Raw genomic sequence first — 15,283 nt, 5'->3', positions numbered from 1 at the left:
ACTCAAAAATAGTTCATCGAGACTATTGATCATGACTGTATATTGTTGCAAACTTTACAATATTACGTTGTATTATCGATACTGGTACCACCGTATACTTGCAGATCCCATTATACTAATAACTAAGTAACATTCTAAGCTTGAGCGGGAGAAGCAGATGAGCGAGCGCGTCTATAGTATATGCAACTAGAAGGGCTCATACTCGACAGTGATTTAGTGAATGAATGGGGAGACGAAATTGCCAAATCGCATCTTCCGCACCTGGCTGTCGTGAAACAGCGAAGCCGACGTCATGCCGAGGATTCGCGAAGTATTCATGTATATATTCATAAGCTTATACATGCGTGTGACTCCACTCTGACAGTGTTCGAAGCGTTATTCTCTCTATATACGTGGAGCTATACAAATTTTGAACTATTCTGGAAACACGCCGATTTGGCATTTTAATAAATAAACCACGTCAACAAGTTTAGAAAATAAATCTCACTGGAATATACATATAGATCCGTTGCTTTTAAATGAACAACACTGAAATTGATTGTGACTATAATTTGAAGTCCATAGTTATTTTTGGACAGACGCGCCACACGAATTATAGAGTAGCCCTTTGAAATGAATGATTTCCAGATTGAAATATGCTCTTTGGCGTACTGCTGGAATGGAGAATTGCATCTGTAGCAATTAGGCAAGATCGAAAAGAGACCTTTACCAGCTTCTATATCAAGTGCTACCGCCGGTGCTTAAATTAGTCTGTGAAGTAGGACAAATAATTACTCTCACTCGTTAGAGAGGAGTACGTAGCAAAAAAGGGCGTGCCTATTTTTATGCACGTGCGTGGCTTTATCGCGGAATAAAACTTTTTGCTTTGTAATTTTGACTGAAACAAAGTTTATCCTCGCCGTATCGTGGAAAATTGATTCGTGGATAGTATAATTAATGGGGAGTTGTAGCATGAGTGGCCCAAGCAGCAGGCTTATAGTAAGGCAGTTTTGAAATTGGTGGCTCACCGCTATATAATATGCTGTATGCACTCAGATTTTAGTAAGTGTAGATAGCCGGAAAGTTCGAGTGATAACTGAGAAGTCAGACTAAAACTGTTTACCCAATTATTTCCAAATGCCGCTATTAATTGCCAATTAATTCAATCTTCGAAGTTCCAAGAAATCTATACGAATGAATTAACAAAACATTGATTTTAACTTTAATCAGAAAATACTGATTTTTTAACTGCGCAATAAGCATAATTCGGTCTTTAAATAATAAAATTATGTTTTTCTTTCGTTTTAAATGCAATCAACAATATAACAGAAACAAAGCAATTAACAACGACGTCAACACTCCCTCAAAGCATCTAATTGATAATCCTAAATTGTCCTTCACCAAGGACTCTCTATATTGGGAACCCAGGTATTTCAGTGATTCGATTAGCTATTGAGATATCACAGCGCATAACAGTCAAACGCCCGATTCACCTGGGCTTGATAATCCAGAAATGATCTCGAAATTGGTTTGAGATTCTAAACTAGCACTTTGTATGCTAGCACGCCGTAATAATCTTGTAACGTCGTCTGGTGGATATCGGGCTAGTGTGGACCCTCGAAGATTATGAGATTCTCCAGGAAGGGTGCAAGATGCCAGTCGTACGGCTATATAGAGACAGTAGTCGAAGACCTTGGAGCAATGCGGATTCTGCTCTAGATCAGATCTCTATAGTGTGACTACTTTGAATATGAACTTCTAGAAAGTGTTCAAAGAGAAAAAGTCATATTCATAGCTGCTGAATATTCTGGTTCTTGGACGTGGCGAAAATCCTCATGTTATGCCGTGATGTGAATTCGTTCGATGAAATAAGTTTAGAACGCGATGTATCATCGGTTTAATATATTAAAGACAGATTCTAATAAAACTGTGTATTAATTTACGGAAGCGGCAGAATTCACTAAAGGGTTTATATTTTTTGTAGCTCGTATTGGACACATAAGCCCGTGGCAAAATCTGGAGCTCTCATCAAATCTTCAAGAGCCTCTCTGTGATCTGATATAAAGGGAGAATGAATCACCTTGGCAATCGGCGCAGAAAATGGAAATTGGTTCAACGAGTTTAGCTGGCAAACAATCCCGACGAATGCGAAATCCCGAGTTGCATTGCATCGAGAGCCACCTTTTCCCATTTCCTTTCTCTTGTCGTTTGTCTCTGCAGTAACTCATTTTATCATCTCTCTCGCTGTTTGTCATTTTTTCTTTTATCAAACTCACTTTTTTGTTCTTCCTGTCTCTCTATTTTATAACGCTTTTTATTTCGACAATACTTGGGATATTATAACACAAAGGTTATGAAGTTTCTGGAAATAGTATGTTTGATCGAATGCCATTATCTATAATTAAAAGCTCAATTATACTTTGATGGGTAGTGACAGGGTAACTCTACACTAATGATGCATTTGATATTCCATACTCTTTTAAAGGTATGGTAAAGTTAGCCGTTACTTAATACTCTTTTGAAAATGGCGTTGTTAAAAGGCGTGCCATTTGCTCCAGCGCATAATCAATTTATATTTTGATGAACACTTTGTTAGGGACGAGTTTCATTAGCAATATAGCTTTGCACATATAGCAGGAACGTAAAAACGTGGAAAGTTTTAAACCTGTTAATTTGAAAGAAATTTGAGTGATTTTAGCGCTTTTCAAGAGAAAATTCAAGCGAATGATAAAAATCTCGTTAAACAAAAATGCAAAGCAATTTCTGCAATAATTTAACTCTTGAATTTGCTGAAGTTATCTAATTTATTTTCTTTATATTCCCGAGATTCCGAAGCACCTATGTTCTGCGTCTAACAGACGTTACTTCCTGCGATATAACAAACGGGCGCGTCTTTCTTTTCTCTTGGGATAAAAGGAACCAAGCTCGGAGCGTGTCGTGAAGACGATCCTTCTCTGAATCTGAAAAGTCGCACATTTTGTATACATATACGCTATACAGCCAGGCGGAGCCGTATAGCTTTGACGGATGCACACGTAGTAGACAGAACATAAAGTGGAGGACTTGAAGCTGTATAAAAACTCAACTGTGTAAGAGAGTTCGCAGAGACGAACAAAAGCCAAAGTAAAAAAAAAAATATCAACAAATGGAGCAAAAATCTAACGAAAGCATAGAATACACGCTTTCAATATAAGCCATACTTTTTTTGTCGCTCACGTCAAAGCAAACTCCATTAACCCGTTCATTGGGATTCAATCGAATAACCATATAAGCCTCAAACCTATGAAGCGTCGCCATTTACGGATACATATACAGACGTATCAAGAGGGAGATCTGCTCTGGTCGTCTTCTGCGCAATCAACTCGCACACCAGCCCTGTATATACGTATATGCAAGGGAAACTGCCCTGACAGACACGTTCTCGAATGGCTGTGTGATTTCAAACTTGTGGTGCGGGTCATGTCGCGAATTGTCGTCCCACTTTGCCGTTCGCTGAAATTAATGCATCCGGGTCGGACCTTCGTATCGATCCTCCGAATACTTTATTTATTCAAATTTTCGCACTGGAAATAGTTAGTTTAGCCTTGATTCGCAGAATAAACAAGTTACATTCGATAAATCAATAGTATATAAAATAAGACCGTATTACACGCTCGACTATGGTCTTATTCGCAGAGTCTAATTTGAAGCCTGAAAAGTCACTCACCGCATAATTTTCCTTTCCTTAGTTATGGCGAAGAAACAAGACGACGAGCTCTCGTTCAGATATAAGGCTTCGGAATAAGAACGACGAGGGTTAACGATCGTCGTAGAGATGCATTCTTTACTTTGTTATACAACGTTCGCAGTGCTGCGAATTATTTCCTCGTTAAATTTACTACGTGCTTTATGCGCTTTTAGTACTAAAACGCGATCGTCGGCGATATGGTTTTAAGTTTTGTCAAAATGGGCCATACACGAGTCAGAAGTAATTCTTCGCTTTCTTAATTATAAAATATCGCGTTCGCTTCTTTTTTTTTCCTGAAACGAATGCGTTGCACGCAATGATAAATGGTTGATGAGAAAAATTATTCGCGATTGCAGTCAGCGTGTTTCTATATTCCGCAAACATATAGCGCTCTTAATCAAATGACATTTCCATATAGCGCCTGTGTGATATTTTAGTACAAAGCTTACCGCAGTCGTAGTTAAGCGTCTCGTAAATGTCCTCCAGCAGGTTGTAGTTCTCCTCTATTTCGACGTTGTCGAGAAGTTTTTCTCTAAAAATAAAATCGTTCGTAAAATATTGCTACGAGTCTTACGATTCTAATCGATGGAGAACGAATAAAAATGTATCTATAGAGGAACATTCTCATATAACATACGCAGTGCGTAAAAACTACTCTACTTTTGTATTTTTTTTTTATTCTTCCTCGAAACGACTGCCTTCTCGACATTTTTATTTTTCCGTACAGCAGATATCGTCTGAGCTTTTATTCCTTGAATTGGATTCACATTCGATTTCGTGGAATTTAAAAACGAGATTCTACATCTTGCCAAGTGTATTTTTGCTTGGCTGAGTCTCTCGGGCAAATTTTTTGCAGAGTACGTTTTCTCGCAATACCAAAAAGTAGCAAAATAAATGACGCGATGAAAATGTAAGCTCGGAGGAGCTGTAACTTTCTTCGAACAGACTTATTTTGAATACGACATTTATAACGAGCTAGGTAAATTTTTTATTGATTTAGTAAGAGATCTAAACTTTCCAAAATGAGAAAGTATGACACAGTGCATAACTACGTTATATTGAGATTTTAGGGGTATATTTCGTCGTTTTGTCATCGTATTCAACAGGTTGATCTTCTATTAACGTATTTACATTTAACGAATTTCAATAGCGGTCGCAAACCCATTATAGATAATGGTTCATAAATTATCGATAAACGATGGTTGCTTCAAAGTGGTTTGTCTGCGAAAATGCAATATACAAAAAATCTCCGATAACCAACATAAGAGCATCATACAGCTTCAATACATAACAAATTTCATACGTCACGTTCTCCCGAGTTTTAACTTCATACCGATAAAACTCAATTATTGCAAAGAATGCGAATAAAACGAATTGGAAAAAGAAAAAGCTCTTTATCGAGCAGACGCTAATTCAAGATTGAACCAATAACGAGCGGATGGTTATTGCCTGAAAATAAAGCGAACATCAGGCGAACTCTTTCCACGGACTCTCATCGTGCTTTCGTCTTGACTTATGGAGATTACTTTTGCCTTTCAGAGCTCGCAAGCGCGAAGAAGAGAAGCGTCCATGAGACAGAGAGAGAGAGAGAGAGAGAGAGAGAGAGAGAGAGAGAGCCGCCAGCCCCGCGACTGTATAGCCGTCGAGCGATTACGTTGTCATAATTCTGCTGAGCTAGCGGCACGCTGCGCTAAAAGGGAGCTTTAAGAAGCAGCAGCGGCCAGCTCTCTCTCTCTCTCCCTCTCTCACAATGGACCCGCGAAGCTCGAGATAGAAACTGGAAAATACTTACAGGGACGCCGAAGTTGGAAGTGGCACTTCGCTTTTGCTCAAAAGAGCGTCCAGAGCTACGGCCATAACTTCGTTCTGGAAAAGAGAACAATAACGTGAGTACGAGTGATATATATATATATATATATATATATATATATATATATACACACACACACACATCGGGAGGAGTTGCTGCTCACATAAAATAACTTGGCTGCGAGCTTGAGTTTGCTAAAACTTTATTTGCACTACTGGCCCGCCCTGCTATTGATGTTGTCTCGTGTGTGCTCATGCTGAACTTGTTGTTCGGTGTGCGCGCGTGCGTGTTTTGCATTTCAATCAATTACATGTGTACATTTATTTGTACGTCAAAGTTGCTGCTTAACTTTGCGTTTTACGCCTCGGTTCGGCTTTCTGATAAGTAAAAGTGACCTACATGAATCCTTTTTCATTGACAACGCGATGTTTCAATTTTTAGAATTCGGATTGAGTTTTTGATGCAATCTTATGAATTATACTTCAATAATATTCTCATTACAAAGGTGAAATTAATTCAAAATAATAGAGGCAATCGGCAACTGCAGCATGAATGACCTAAACGCTATATAGGCCTAACCATCAGGCAGTTTTGGCAAAGGTGGCACACCGCTATATGGACATTCGGCATTTAGAAAAGTGCTCATGCGCCACCTATATTTGTTAACCAAAGACTCCGTTAATGTGGTAGGAGGAGGTCTAGTTGAAAACTGATTCGTTTTCAACTACACACGCGCCCGCAGCTTTTTTTTTCTTATTGTACATGTTTAGAACAATGCAAAGCCACGTTCCAACACTGAAAAAGTGTCTTGTGATAATGTTTCATAAGCCCCTCAAATTCGTCGAAAAATAGCCATTATTCAACGGAATGTATCTGATGCATAAGGGCACAAACAGAAAATGTATATAACGGTAGAAAGAGAGTACGGAAAAAAACTTTAATTTAAAAAAAATGCGCTGAAAATATCTGATTTGGTCAAAAGTTACGCACATTAAACATGTAAAATAAGAAAAGAAAAGTTGCGGGCGCTTGCCCTAACATTTGTTTTTCACGGTTTCTGCAACCGAAAAAGTGCATTTTTCTCGTAGAATTTCTCATATACTTCCAAATCAAAATTAATTTTAGGCTTAACAAATTTCAATGAAAACAATCTTAGCATCATAAATTTTAAACTTTTATACTGCTTCACTCAAGTCGCGGGTAGCATCGTGGGAATGTATTGGTTCATTGATTTTGATCAATCCATTCCATTATTCTGATGAGCATCGTATTCGGTTGGAAATGCGTCATTAACCATTAACAGCGGATTATTGAATAGCCTGATTATTCCGAATATGCGCAATAAACTCGTAGCTATTGGTGCGTAAACATTTAATCGTTACAGGCTCAACGAAATCAAGGAGCGCGGTAGCACCCCGGTGGCAAGTATAAGTTTTTATACACTGTGCCGTCGGGGAGCAGCGCGACCCTATTATACTTTGAATTTGCTATATAACCTCAATGCGTTTTATTATTATTTCCAATGATTTCTTGTCTGATATGTCTTAGATGCTTATGTTTGAGTAATGTATCTTGAAGATTTTAATGAGAACTTTCTAATTATCATAATATTTTGCTTCAAAAATGTCTCTTTTAGCAGAATAATTATGATCAAAAATTAATTTGCGATAATTTCTTAAAATTTTAGTCATGTGCTATTCTCATCTTTTTAAGTACAACAAGATATGTCATGATAATAGGTTACAATAAGGTTATCTTCAGCAATTAGTTCAATATACATATAATGCGCCGAACACCTGCCAAGACTCGACGCAAGCACTCGCGTGGATCATTGCCAACACGACGTGTAAATCCAGAGAGTAAACAACAGCGTGCTCTACATCAGCGAACATCTTATCTTGTGACCCTTGGCACCGGCCAATCGCTTCAGGACATGCAGGTCTGCCACAACAGAGAAGAGCGAGATCGACGCCGCGATCCAATTTACGAGCTCTCACCGCTGGAGCTCGACGACGACCCCGGCCCTCCAAGACCTTATACCCTTGTTTCTTCGGAATAAGTCGACAATGAACGACAAGGACAATAAAAGACTTCTTCTTCCGTTACAGAGGTTTCGGTTAGCCCTTACTAATATTAGTGCAGCAGGGTTCGCCACAATTGGCGAGCGCCGTAACGACGACTGCCGGAGCTGCTCCGAGGACCGGCAAATGACACTTGGCTTTCAAGACCATCAAGCCGAAAATGGCGCGTTAGACAACGAGAGCTCGAGAACGAGTTTGCGACGGAGCGTCTGATCAAGTTCGAGGACGAGGAGGAGGCGATAGACGTGAACGAAGACTCGACGCAGCCCCCATAGATCGGCAGTGTCGGAAGTCCGACCAACCTCAAGCTTAGCATATCCGTGACACACGGTCACAAATCCAAGCCTACCGCTGCTGTCTGCCAGCATCATCAAGACCCTCACGCCACGGATGATCTAGGTTGCTCAATAGCAACAGCAGCAGCTACTCAAAGAAAAGATACGCAAGATAATAAGGCTCTCAAGAAGTCGTAGCAATTCTGAACTTTAATTAAACGCATTAAACGGTATGAAATCGGTTTGAAAAACACCTTTCACAAGGTAAAAAGTTTGCTCTCCATCCTGGCAAAAAATAAGCCAACAGTTGATTATGGTTGGCTAACGAACCTGCTAAAACCGTCACTTTGGCTAACAGTTTGCCGTTGGTAAGCATTTCTATACCAGAGCATAAATATACGCTAATGAATGTAGTGAAATCAATTTTATATATGTTAAGCATCAAGCATTAAAGTTCAGCAGGTGAGATAAGATCAGTTGACTAGTGGTTACTAAAAAGTTTACAATTTTCAAAAATATTATTTTAATGCACACTTGCAAGTACCGTCGTCTTATGGTTTATCGATGAAACATTCTAATTGTTATTATTAAGGTGTAAATCGTATTAAAATTGCAACATTTTTTTATTAAAATCTAGGAGCTTTGCTTTATTGTAAAAATCTTTAAATATATCCATGTAAGTTTATAGCAAAGAACAAATCTGAAGCCAAATTTAATAATTTGCAAAAATAATAAATATTTGTGTTGGCTTATTTTCTGCCAGGGTGGAGACCAAACTCATAGTTGCCAACATTTTACCTTGTAGATCAGTTTCATCTTCAAAGTTTCGAAAATTATCAATAATAACAATAGCAATTAGCGACATATTCATCCAGGCTCGCACGGCTTGGCTGGAAAACTTTTCGAGCGTGCTGCCGGAGATATATGTTTCAGCGCCGCAGAGAGCAGAAAACGGTCTCGAGGCAGAAGAAAGTTTCGCGTCGCGCGTTCTCGTGTTGCGTATATAGAGATGGCTCTCGAGTCCCGCACAGCATATAATTCACAAGTGCTAATAGCCAGCTCTCGCACACTCATCTAATTTGTACTTTTCGAAATAAGTGTAGCGCTGTGAGGAAACTTCGATCTACAGCGAGGAGACTACGTTCCAATTTCGGCTGCGCAGTGCGGCTGCGCTATAGAGATTGTTCTCGAACCGTTAGCTCTCTTGATTCTAGTCAACTACCTAATTCCTGCGTCCAATCAGTCAGACCTCATAAAATGAAGAGCAAACTGGCGCTTTTGCGCTTTCTAAACAACAAAGACAAAAGAGTCGTGATTGCTTCTGCCGTATATGTGCGGCCAGTTGTTTATTTTTGGTCTTTCCAGTCAACGGTTTGCAGATATGTGGCATTTCGCGCAAAACAAAAGGTCGATTCGCGATATTGAAAACCAAAAAAGAATTTTTGATCGTCGATAACAAATCTCTCTCGGGGTGGCGCGAATCGCTTTTCATTTTAGATATGGTGCATTTACCGGGAATTCAGTTGTGATTCTGTAGGGCTGGTGTTTGAAAAAAAAGATCAGTACTCGCGTTTCATAAGGCGATTTTAATATTCATTGTATAATTAACCATCTCATTCCTGCGCTGGGATCGAAATTGTGAAGTTCCCTTCTGAATCCCTTGTGGAATTTCTTTATTAAAATTGCTTGTTAACGTAAATGAGCGTCAGTCTGGACTGCAAATAATCTCTTTTACACAGTATAATTGCAAAATAAGCTATGATTAACCGAGAACATAAATTAATGCCAAATCTTTTTATAACCATTTAGGTACACAAGCTCATGATTATTCATAATGTTGAACTTTCAGAAAGTAGGCCATTCATTTATAAGCCAATGCGCGTCACCGCCCAAAAAATCCAATCATCACCTTTCCAGCAGTAGCCCCACAAAAAAAATATTATTCTATGATAGGAGCTTTTGAAGGTGATGAAATTTCGCGATTATATAAAGCCCTCTCTGCAACATTAATCAAGCAAATACAATCCTCGCGTTGCCTCAGCTCACCATAGACCCGCATCACAAGCAGCAGTATAAGCTCTACAGTCGAAAGCGAGAATAAGAAAGAAGCTCAAGCTACGTTAATAGAATCTGTGCTCCGAGGCGTCCCGCCGCGCTGTTCCGCATTAAATCTCACGCGCGTTCTCGCACATGCATAATGCACACGCAGCGGTTGCAACAGCAACAACAACGACGACGACGACGACGACTCTGGAAAGCACTCTTGAGTGTGTGTAGGACGAGCGACAGACGGCGAGCTTAATTAGATTTCGTGATGCTCGACAACTCTCGATGCTCCCGATTCGAAGGAGTAAGTAGTAGTAGTAGTAGTAGAATTGATATGGACTCGAGAATGCCGGCGTCTCCGCACCGCGAACGGAAGGTCATCTTCTTCCGCTCTTTGTCCCAGTGTTGGGCGCGGACTACTTTGAGAAGATGCGGGTCAACAATAAATTTCCGCGGTCGCGGATCTTCTCCCCACTTCCTCGTCGTATTATTGTCCTGTATTTTCACCGACGACGACTACACACTGGATTCTGCAGGGCTTTGATAAAAGTCGAAGGACGACCTGATGCTGCAGAGCTGCAGCGAGGAAAAACTTTTCCGCCGCTGCTGCATGCGAGTGGGAAAAATGCGAGTTCGATGAATAATCGCTGCTTTGGCATTGGCATGGATTGCGCCGCGCGTCGAGCACGTGTTTCCCAGCGTGAGTTTCAAAGCTGCATGCAGCAGACGTGGCTTTGCGAATGTCACTGTGTGGACTGACACGCACGCTTGCGTTGATTTCTCGTTATTGTCGTGGTTTTCGAGCTTTGCTTCATTGATTGCGGAGATGGCGAAAGCAATTTTTCCCCTTGTTTTTTTTTCCTTAAAAGTCGGGTCTGTACCTTTGCTTTTTGTCGCATATAGTTCCATAAATTGATTACTGCTTCTGTACGTGAGTAACCTGCGTATTCGATTATCATTTGGTATGACTTATCTGATGGAGACAGAATAGGGTGGGTGACAGAAGAGGCTTGATCAGTCGATCTACATATGCAACACGTGACATCGAACTCACTGTACACATGGATACCCTACACAAACATATTTTCCCACATAAAAATATTCTGGATATTGTTTACACGTACATTCACAACACTTATTTTGCTTCTTTCCGCCAATAAAAAAGCTCTGTAATAGTGATTTTTGGAGTTTGAACATCTGAAAACGAGAGCTTTATTATGTTTTAGCAGTTAAAGCAGGCTGAATGAAAGACAGTTCTGAAATTAAAATGAGGGAACATGAAAAGTGCTTATGCGCTACCTGTCTTAGGTAGCCAGAAACCAGAGAGCCGGAGATTTTAAGCGGTGGGATCGAGGGGTCAGTCCAAAATCGATTCATTTTGCAGAGTATTGCGTCTGACACAAACACGCAAATCTAAAACTTTATTTATTCAAATTGCGGTCATAATAAATCGAAACAACGTACGTGCTTTTTCCTGTGTTCGTACACTTTCTTCATTCTTTTTTCAGCTCCCGTACCCGAACAAAATTTCCAACCCATTAAAGCATCAATCTCCATGTACGTGCACGTAGAGCGCGAGCGCTCTCGCAAGTTTTAAAATCTCAAAGTTCCCTTTTGTACACCGCGCGCTATGTATCGAAAGTTCGTTAAGCCTGCCTTTAAAAACGCGTCAGTGGCTCTATACACTTTCGGTTACATCGAGGCGGGCACTCGCCGCGCGCAAGCTATACAGCTGCGACATTTTACTGTCACTCAAGCTACACGCTCTGCTCTCTCCCGTAGATTGATCTAATTTCAAGTTTTTGAAGTCGCGCGCGAGCAAAGTGATCTTGTTGCCGGAGGGACGCGCTGCTGTCAGGCCGAAATTTTCCAACTTTCTTTCATCAGGCGCTTCTCCAGCGGAGGCTCGCGAAAATGAGATTATATGCCCACGCCGCTAACGCTCGTATTTTGCGTGCGCGCGTGCGGCGCGTATAAATGCGTGACCGGCGCGGGCAACATATTTCGCGAGGTACATACGCAGCAACTTGATTTCCGTCAACTAGACTAAGTAACGAAGTTCCGATCGGCTGCTGTCCCGACTGTCCGATCCTAGGAAATGAAAGGCTGCTTCAATGCCACTGCAGTCGATTGGACGTCCAACGCGGCGATGCGAGCAGATATCGAAAGGTGGTGAGAGGGAGAGAGGCAGATAGCGTGGACCATCGAAGAGGCGTTGATTGGAATGGTTCTACTTTGGATCACGGCGATGTATGCTCGACATAAGCGCATTTCATTAGAACTTGCTGCGCGTGCGACGTGTTTTTCGGAAAAAGCTAATAATTATTTCACTGTTGCGCGAGGTGAAATTGAACAGTCGCGATTTGATTAATTTATAATTCACGACACGACTGGAAGTATCGGAATTCTAGGTATATGTTGCATATAAACTTTGCACTTTCATCAGCGTTTTATATTTGATTGCTCGTTAAAATGAAAATCGAACGCGTTAAATTTAATCAAAATTTCAGCTTATGAATACGTTTAAAGCCCGAATTCAATTAACAAGTTCATTGGAAGCCACTCTTATCGTGTTGTGCTCGGCAGTTTTTCCTTGATGAGCATACCAGCTGTTCTATACTCCATCCTGCCTTCTCTCGCAGCGGGCAAGCTTGCACCCCTTGCGTCAACTAGTCCTCTTTTTAGATTGCATCTTTTATACGTCTAGTTATATAATTACGGAATTAAGTATTTACGTTTGCATAGCAGAAGCTAGCGAGAATAATAATAAAATAGAAATTTTATTTACAATTCAACTGCTTTTTCAGTATAACTAGATCGCACAAGTGCTAAGTTTTTAATTGCTCTCTTCGGTGTCATGCAAAATCCATCATGATTATGATAACAATGGATTTCGTGTAATACCGAGAAGATCGATATTGATGAAATTGCTCGATGGTTACAAAAGCGTTCAAACTGAGTAACTCCGAAAAGTAATGACATACTTGAGAATGTAAACGTAGCGGTAAAAAGTAAAAAAAATATACGTTAAAGACTCGCCTCTAGAGAACTCGGTTAATGTTCGCTTAGCCTCGAGGATCCGCCCTTTCATTAATGCCAAAAAAACTGCTCATCTACGAGCTTCCAGCTCCGCCCGGGTAATGTTTCATCAAAGAGTTGAAAGAAGTTCTAGGTACATTCGACTTTTTCGATGCCACTTTCTTTTCCCATCCTCTCTCTTATATTCTTAGCACTTCGTTGTCGCTGTCAGTTATCGTTGCGAAATACGTCCTGAAAATGTCCATTGAAAAGATGAATAAGGCAGGGAATAGGGAATTTAATTTTTCAGCACAAATCTACACTGTCATCGTTTTTCTCTAATTGAGCTTCGGATTCATTTAAGCCCTCAATGGATCTTTCTCTTTTTTTTTCGCAGAACGACGCAGGAAAAGATTCGACTAGTACGGTTCGAATATATTGCCTTTGGTCCCGATTTCCGCACTTTTCCTTGCTCTTTTTCTCTCCGAGGAAAACTGAGCCAAATTGGTCGTAAAGAGGTTGAGCGTTTAAGAGGATATTATGAGCTCAGTATATGGTTAAAATAATTAGTATACTTTACGCAAAGTAACTTGTGTGCATTTTTTAAATTAGTATTGCATCAATACGCAAATTGTAATGTTTGATTTACACTTTTGGAGAATTAAGTGACGGACTATACGGTCTGACCATATATTGGCGGTTTCTACTGAAGTTGAATTGTCCTGTATTTTACTCAAAATGTTATTTTTTTCAATAACTCACACCGAGTATTTTCCAATTTCTTTAAAATAGTGCTATTCCATTTCCGCTTTTATCGCAATATCAAATAAGAGCGAACGTAGAAAGTGTCAAGTGGAGTTGCAATTTAACTAATTGAAATTTACCTATGGCTCTATTTCTCGAGCAAATTCAATTTAAAAATCGATTCGATCGAACTCGCTGAAATACGCGATAGCGCCTCATGAGAAATTAGCCTCTTTGTTCTCTCTTTTTCCACACTCCGCACGTCGATAGTTCAAAGGAATGGAAATCGGCCGAGTTTTCACGCCTCACTTGCCTCACCTTCCCTCGAACTTTACTCGAGTCTTTGCTGCTGGCTATTCTCTTCTTAGTCTTTTTAAGTTTAAAAAGACGATTCATGAGAGTGCTGCACCAGCAAGAAAATGGGCTCACAAAGCTTCGGTATATATTTTCACGTTTCCCCATTTACTCGTCGGATAATATTCCGGAAGAATTGGTAGAGGGTATGTGTTACATTTTTAAAAAAAAATTTTATCCATTTCTATTTTCCAAAAAGTTTTCAAAAATAAGCATGGTAAATTTTTCGAATTCAGATACTAGACCGTGGTAATATCCGTATTGCAGAAATTCTAGGTCGAGCATTTACGATACTATAAATATCTGCGCCTTTCGCGAGCGTGCAGGAATTCAAAATATTTCACAACATTTTTACATGCACCTAACGTCTTTCCTATACAAGAGCGTGCTCTCTAAATTTACGATTCATTTGAAATAGACGTTTCGCCGCGCTTCCTAAATTTAAAGCATTATCGATTTTTCACGAAACCCTCTCGTACAGGGTACTTTATACCTTCGTCGGGTCAACGTCCTTTCTCTGCTGAATCCAAGCTGACGTGAGCTGCAGGGAGGTTTGCTACTAGCTTTTCTCTCTCTCTCTCTCTCTCTCTACTTCTTTTCAATGTGTCTTCCAATATGCAAAGTCACTAAGTTCGAGTGGATCTCTCGAAAAATCGTCCCGGATAAAAAAGAGCTGAGGGATAGATGGCGGAGAAACCAGATTGGAGCGCATTGACGAAGAGAAAAAGAGGCGTCGCGACGGCGGCCGTTGACTCGTCATTTTCTCGAGTGGCGCACGCGCCTTATAGTCTCGTCGATAAATATATTGGAAATCGATCGCTTGCCCGGTTATTTTCATATCTTCTGGGGGAGTGGGAGAAAGAAGGAATATTGCCGCGTGGCCAGTAATATTTTATGGAACCGCGAGCGCGGCCGAATTGCGGCATGTGGAGGTAGTATAGGTACCTGGCTAAAGCTGCTACTCGTTCTGTGTGTCGCTGCTGGGCCAACTATCGATCGCTCTTTCCCATTTTTTTCTCCTCTGGTCCACGTCTGCCGTATTCCTTTTTTCGATTTGTTTTATTTTCATGCATACGGTTAAACGAAATGCACGAGTATCGAATCACTAATGTATAATACTTTGAATTTTACTGAAATTGTATACCATAAATACATGTTAGTTGCGGTAATCCACGAGACTCGTAATGCACCTCATAAATTTTAATTTTAAAACTAAAAGCAACATTGCTGCAAAAAAAAGAAAACAGGA

The 15,283-nt window shown here is 40.2% G+C and overlaps 1 protein-coding gene across 1 annotated transcript in view; it reads right to left on the bottom strand.

The window, feature by feature from the left end:
• The window catches only part of LOC100118554 (head-specific guanylate cyclase), a 40,199-nt gene that overhangs the window by 17,854 nt on the left and 7,062 nt on the right, over nt 1-15,283 (bottom strand). Inside the window, exons 2-3 of the mRNA XM_001602441.5 lie at nt 5,499-5,572; nt 4,156-4,238 (exon numbers count right to left, since the gene is read on the bottom strand). Of these exons, the coding sequence (XP_001602491.2) occupies nt 4,156-4,238; nt 5,499-5,572 (157 nt within the window). The remainder of the gene's footprint in view (nt 1-4,155; nt 4,239-5,498; nt 5,573-15,283) is intronic.

Source organism: Nasonia vitripennis (genome assembly GCF_009193385.2).
Source record: "Nasonia vitripennis strain AsymCx chromosome 3 unlocalized genomic scaffold, Nvit_psr_1.1 chr3_random0004, whole genome shotgun sequence".
NCBI classification, from domain to species: domain Eukaryota; kingdom Metazoa; phylum Arthropoda; class Insecta; order Hymenoptera; family Pteromalidae; genus Nasonia; species Nasonia vitripennis.
This window is presented reverse-complemented; position numbering and strand designations above follow the sequence as displayed.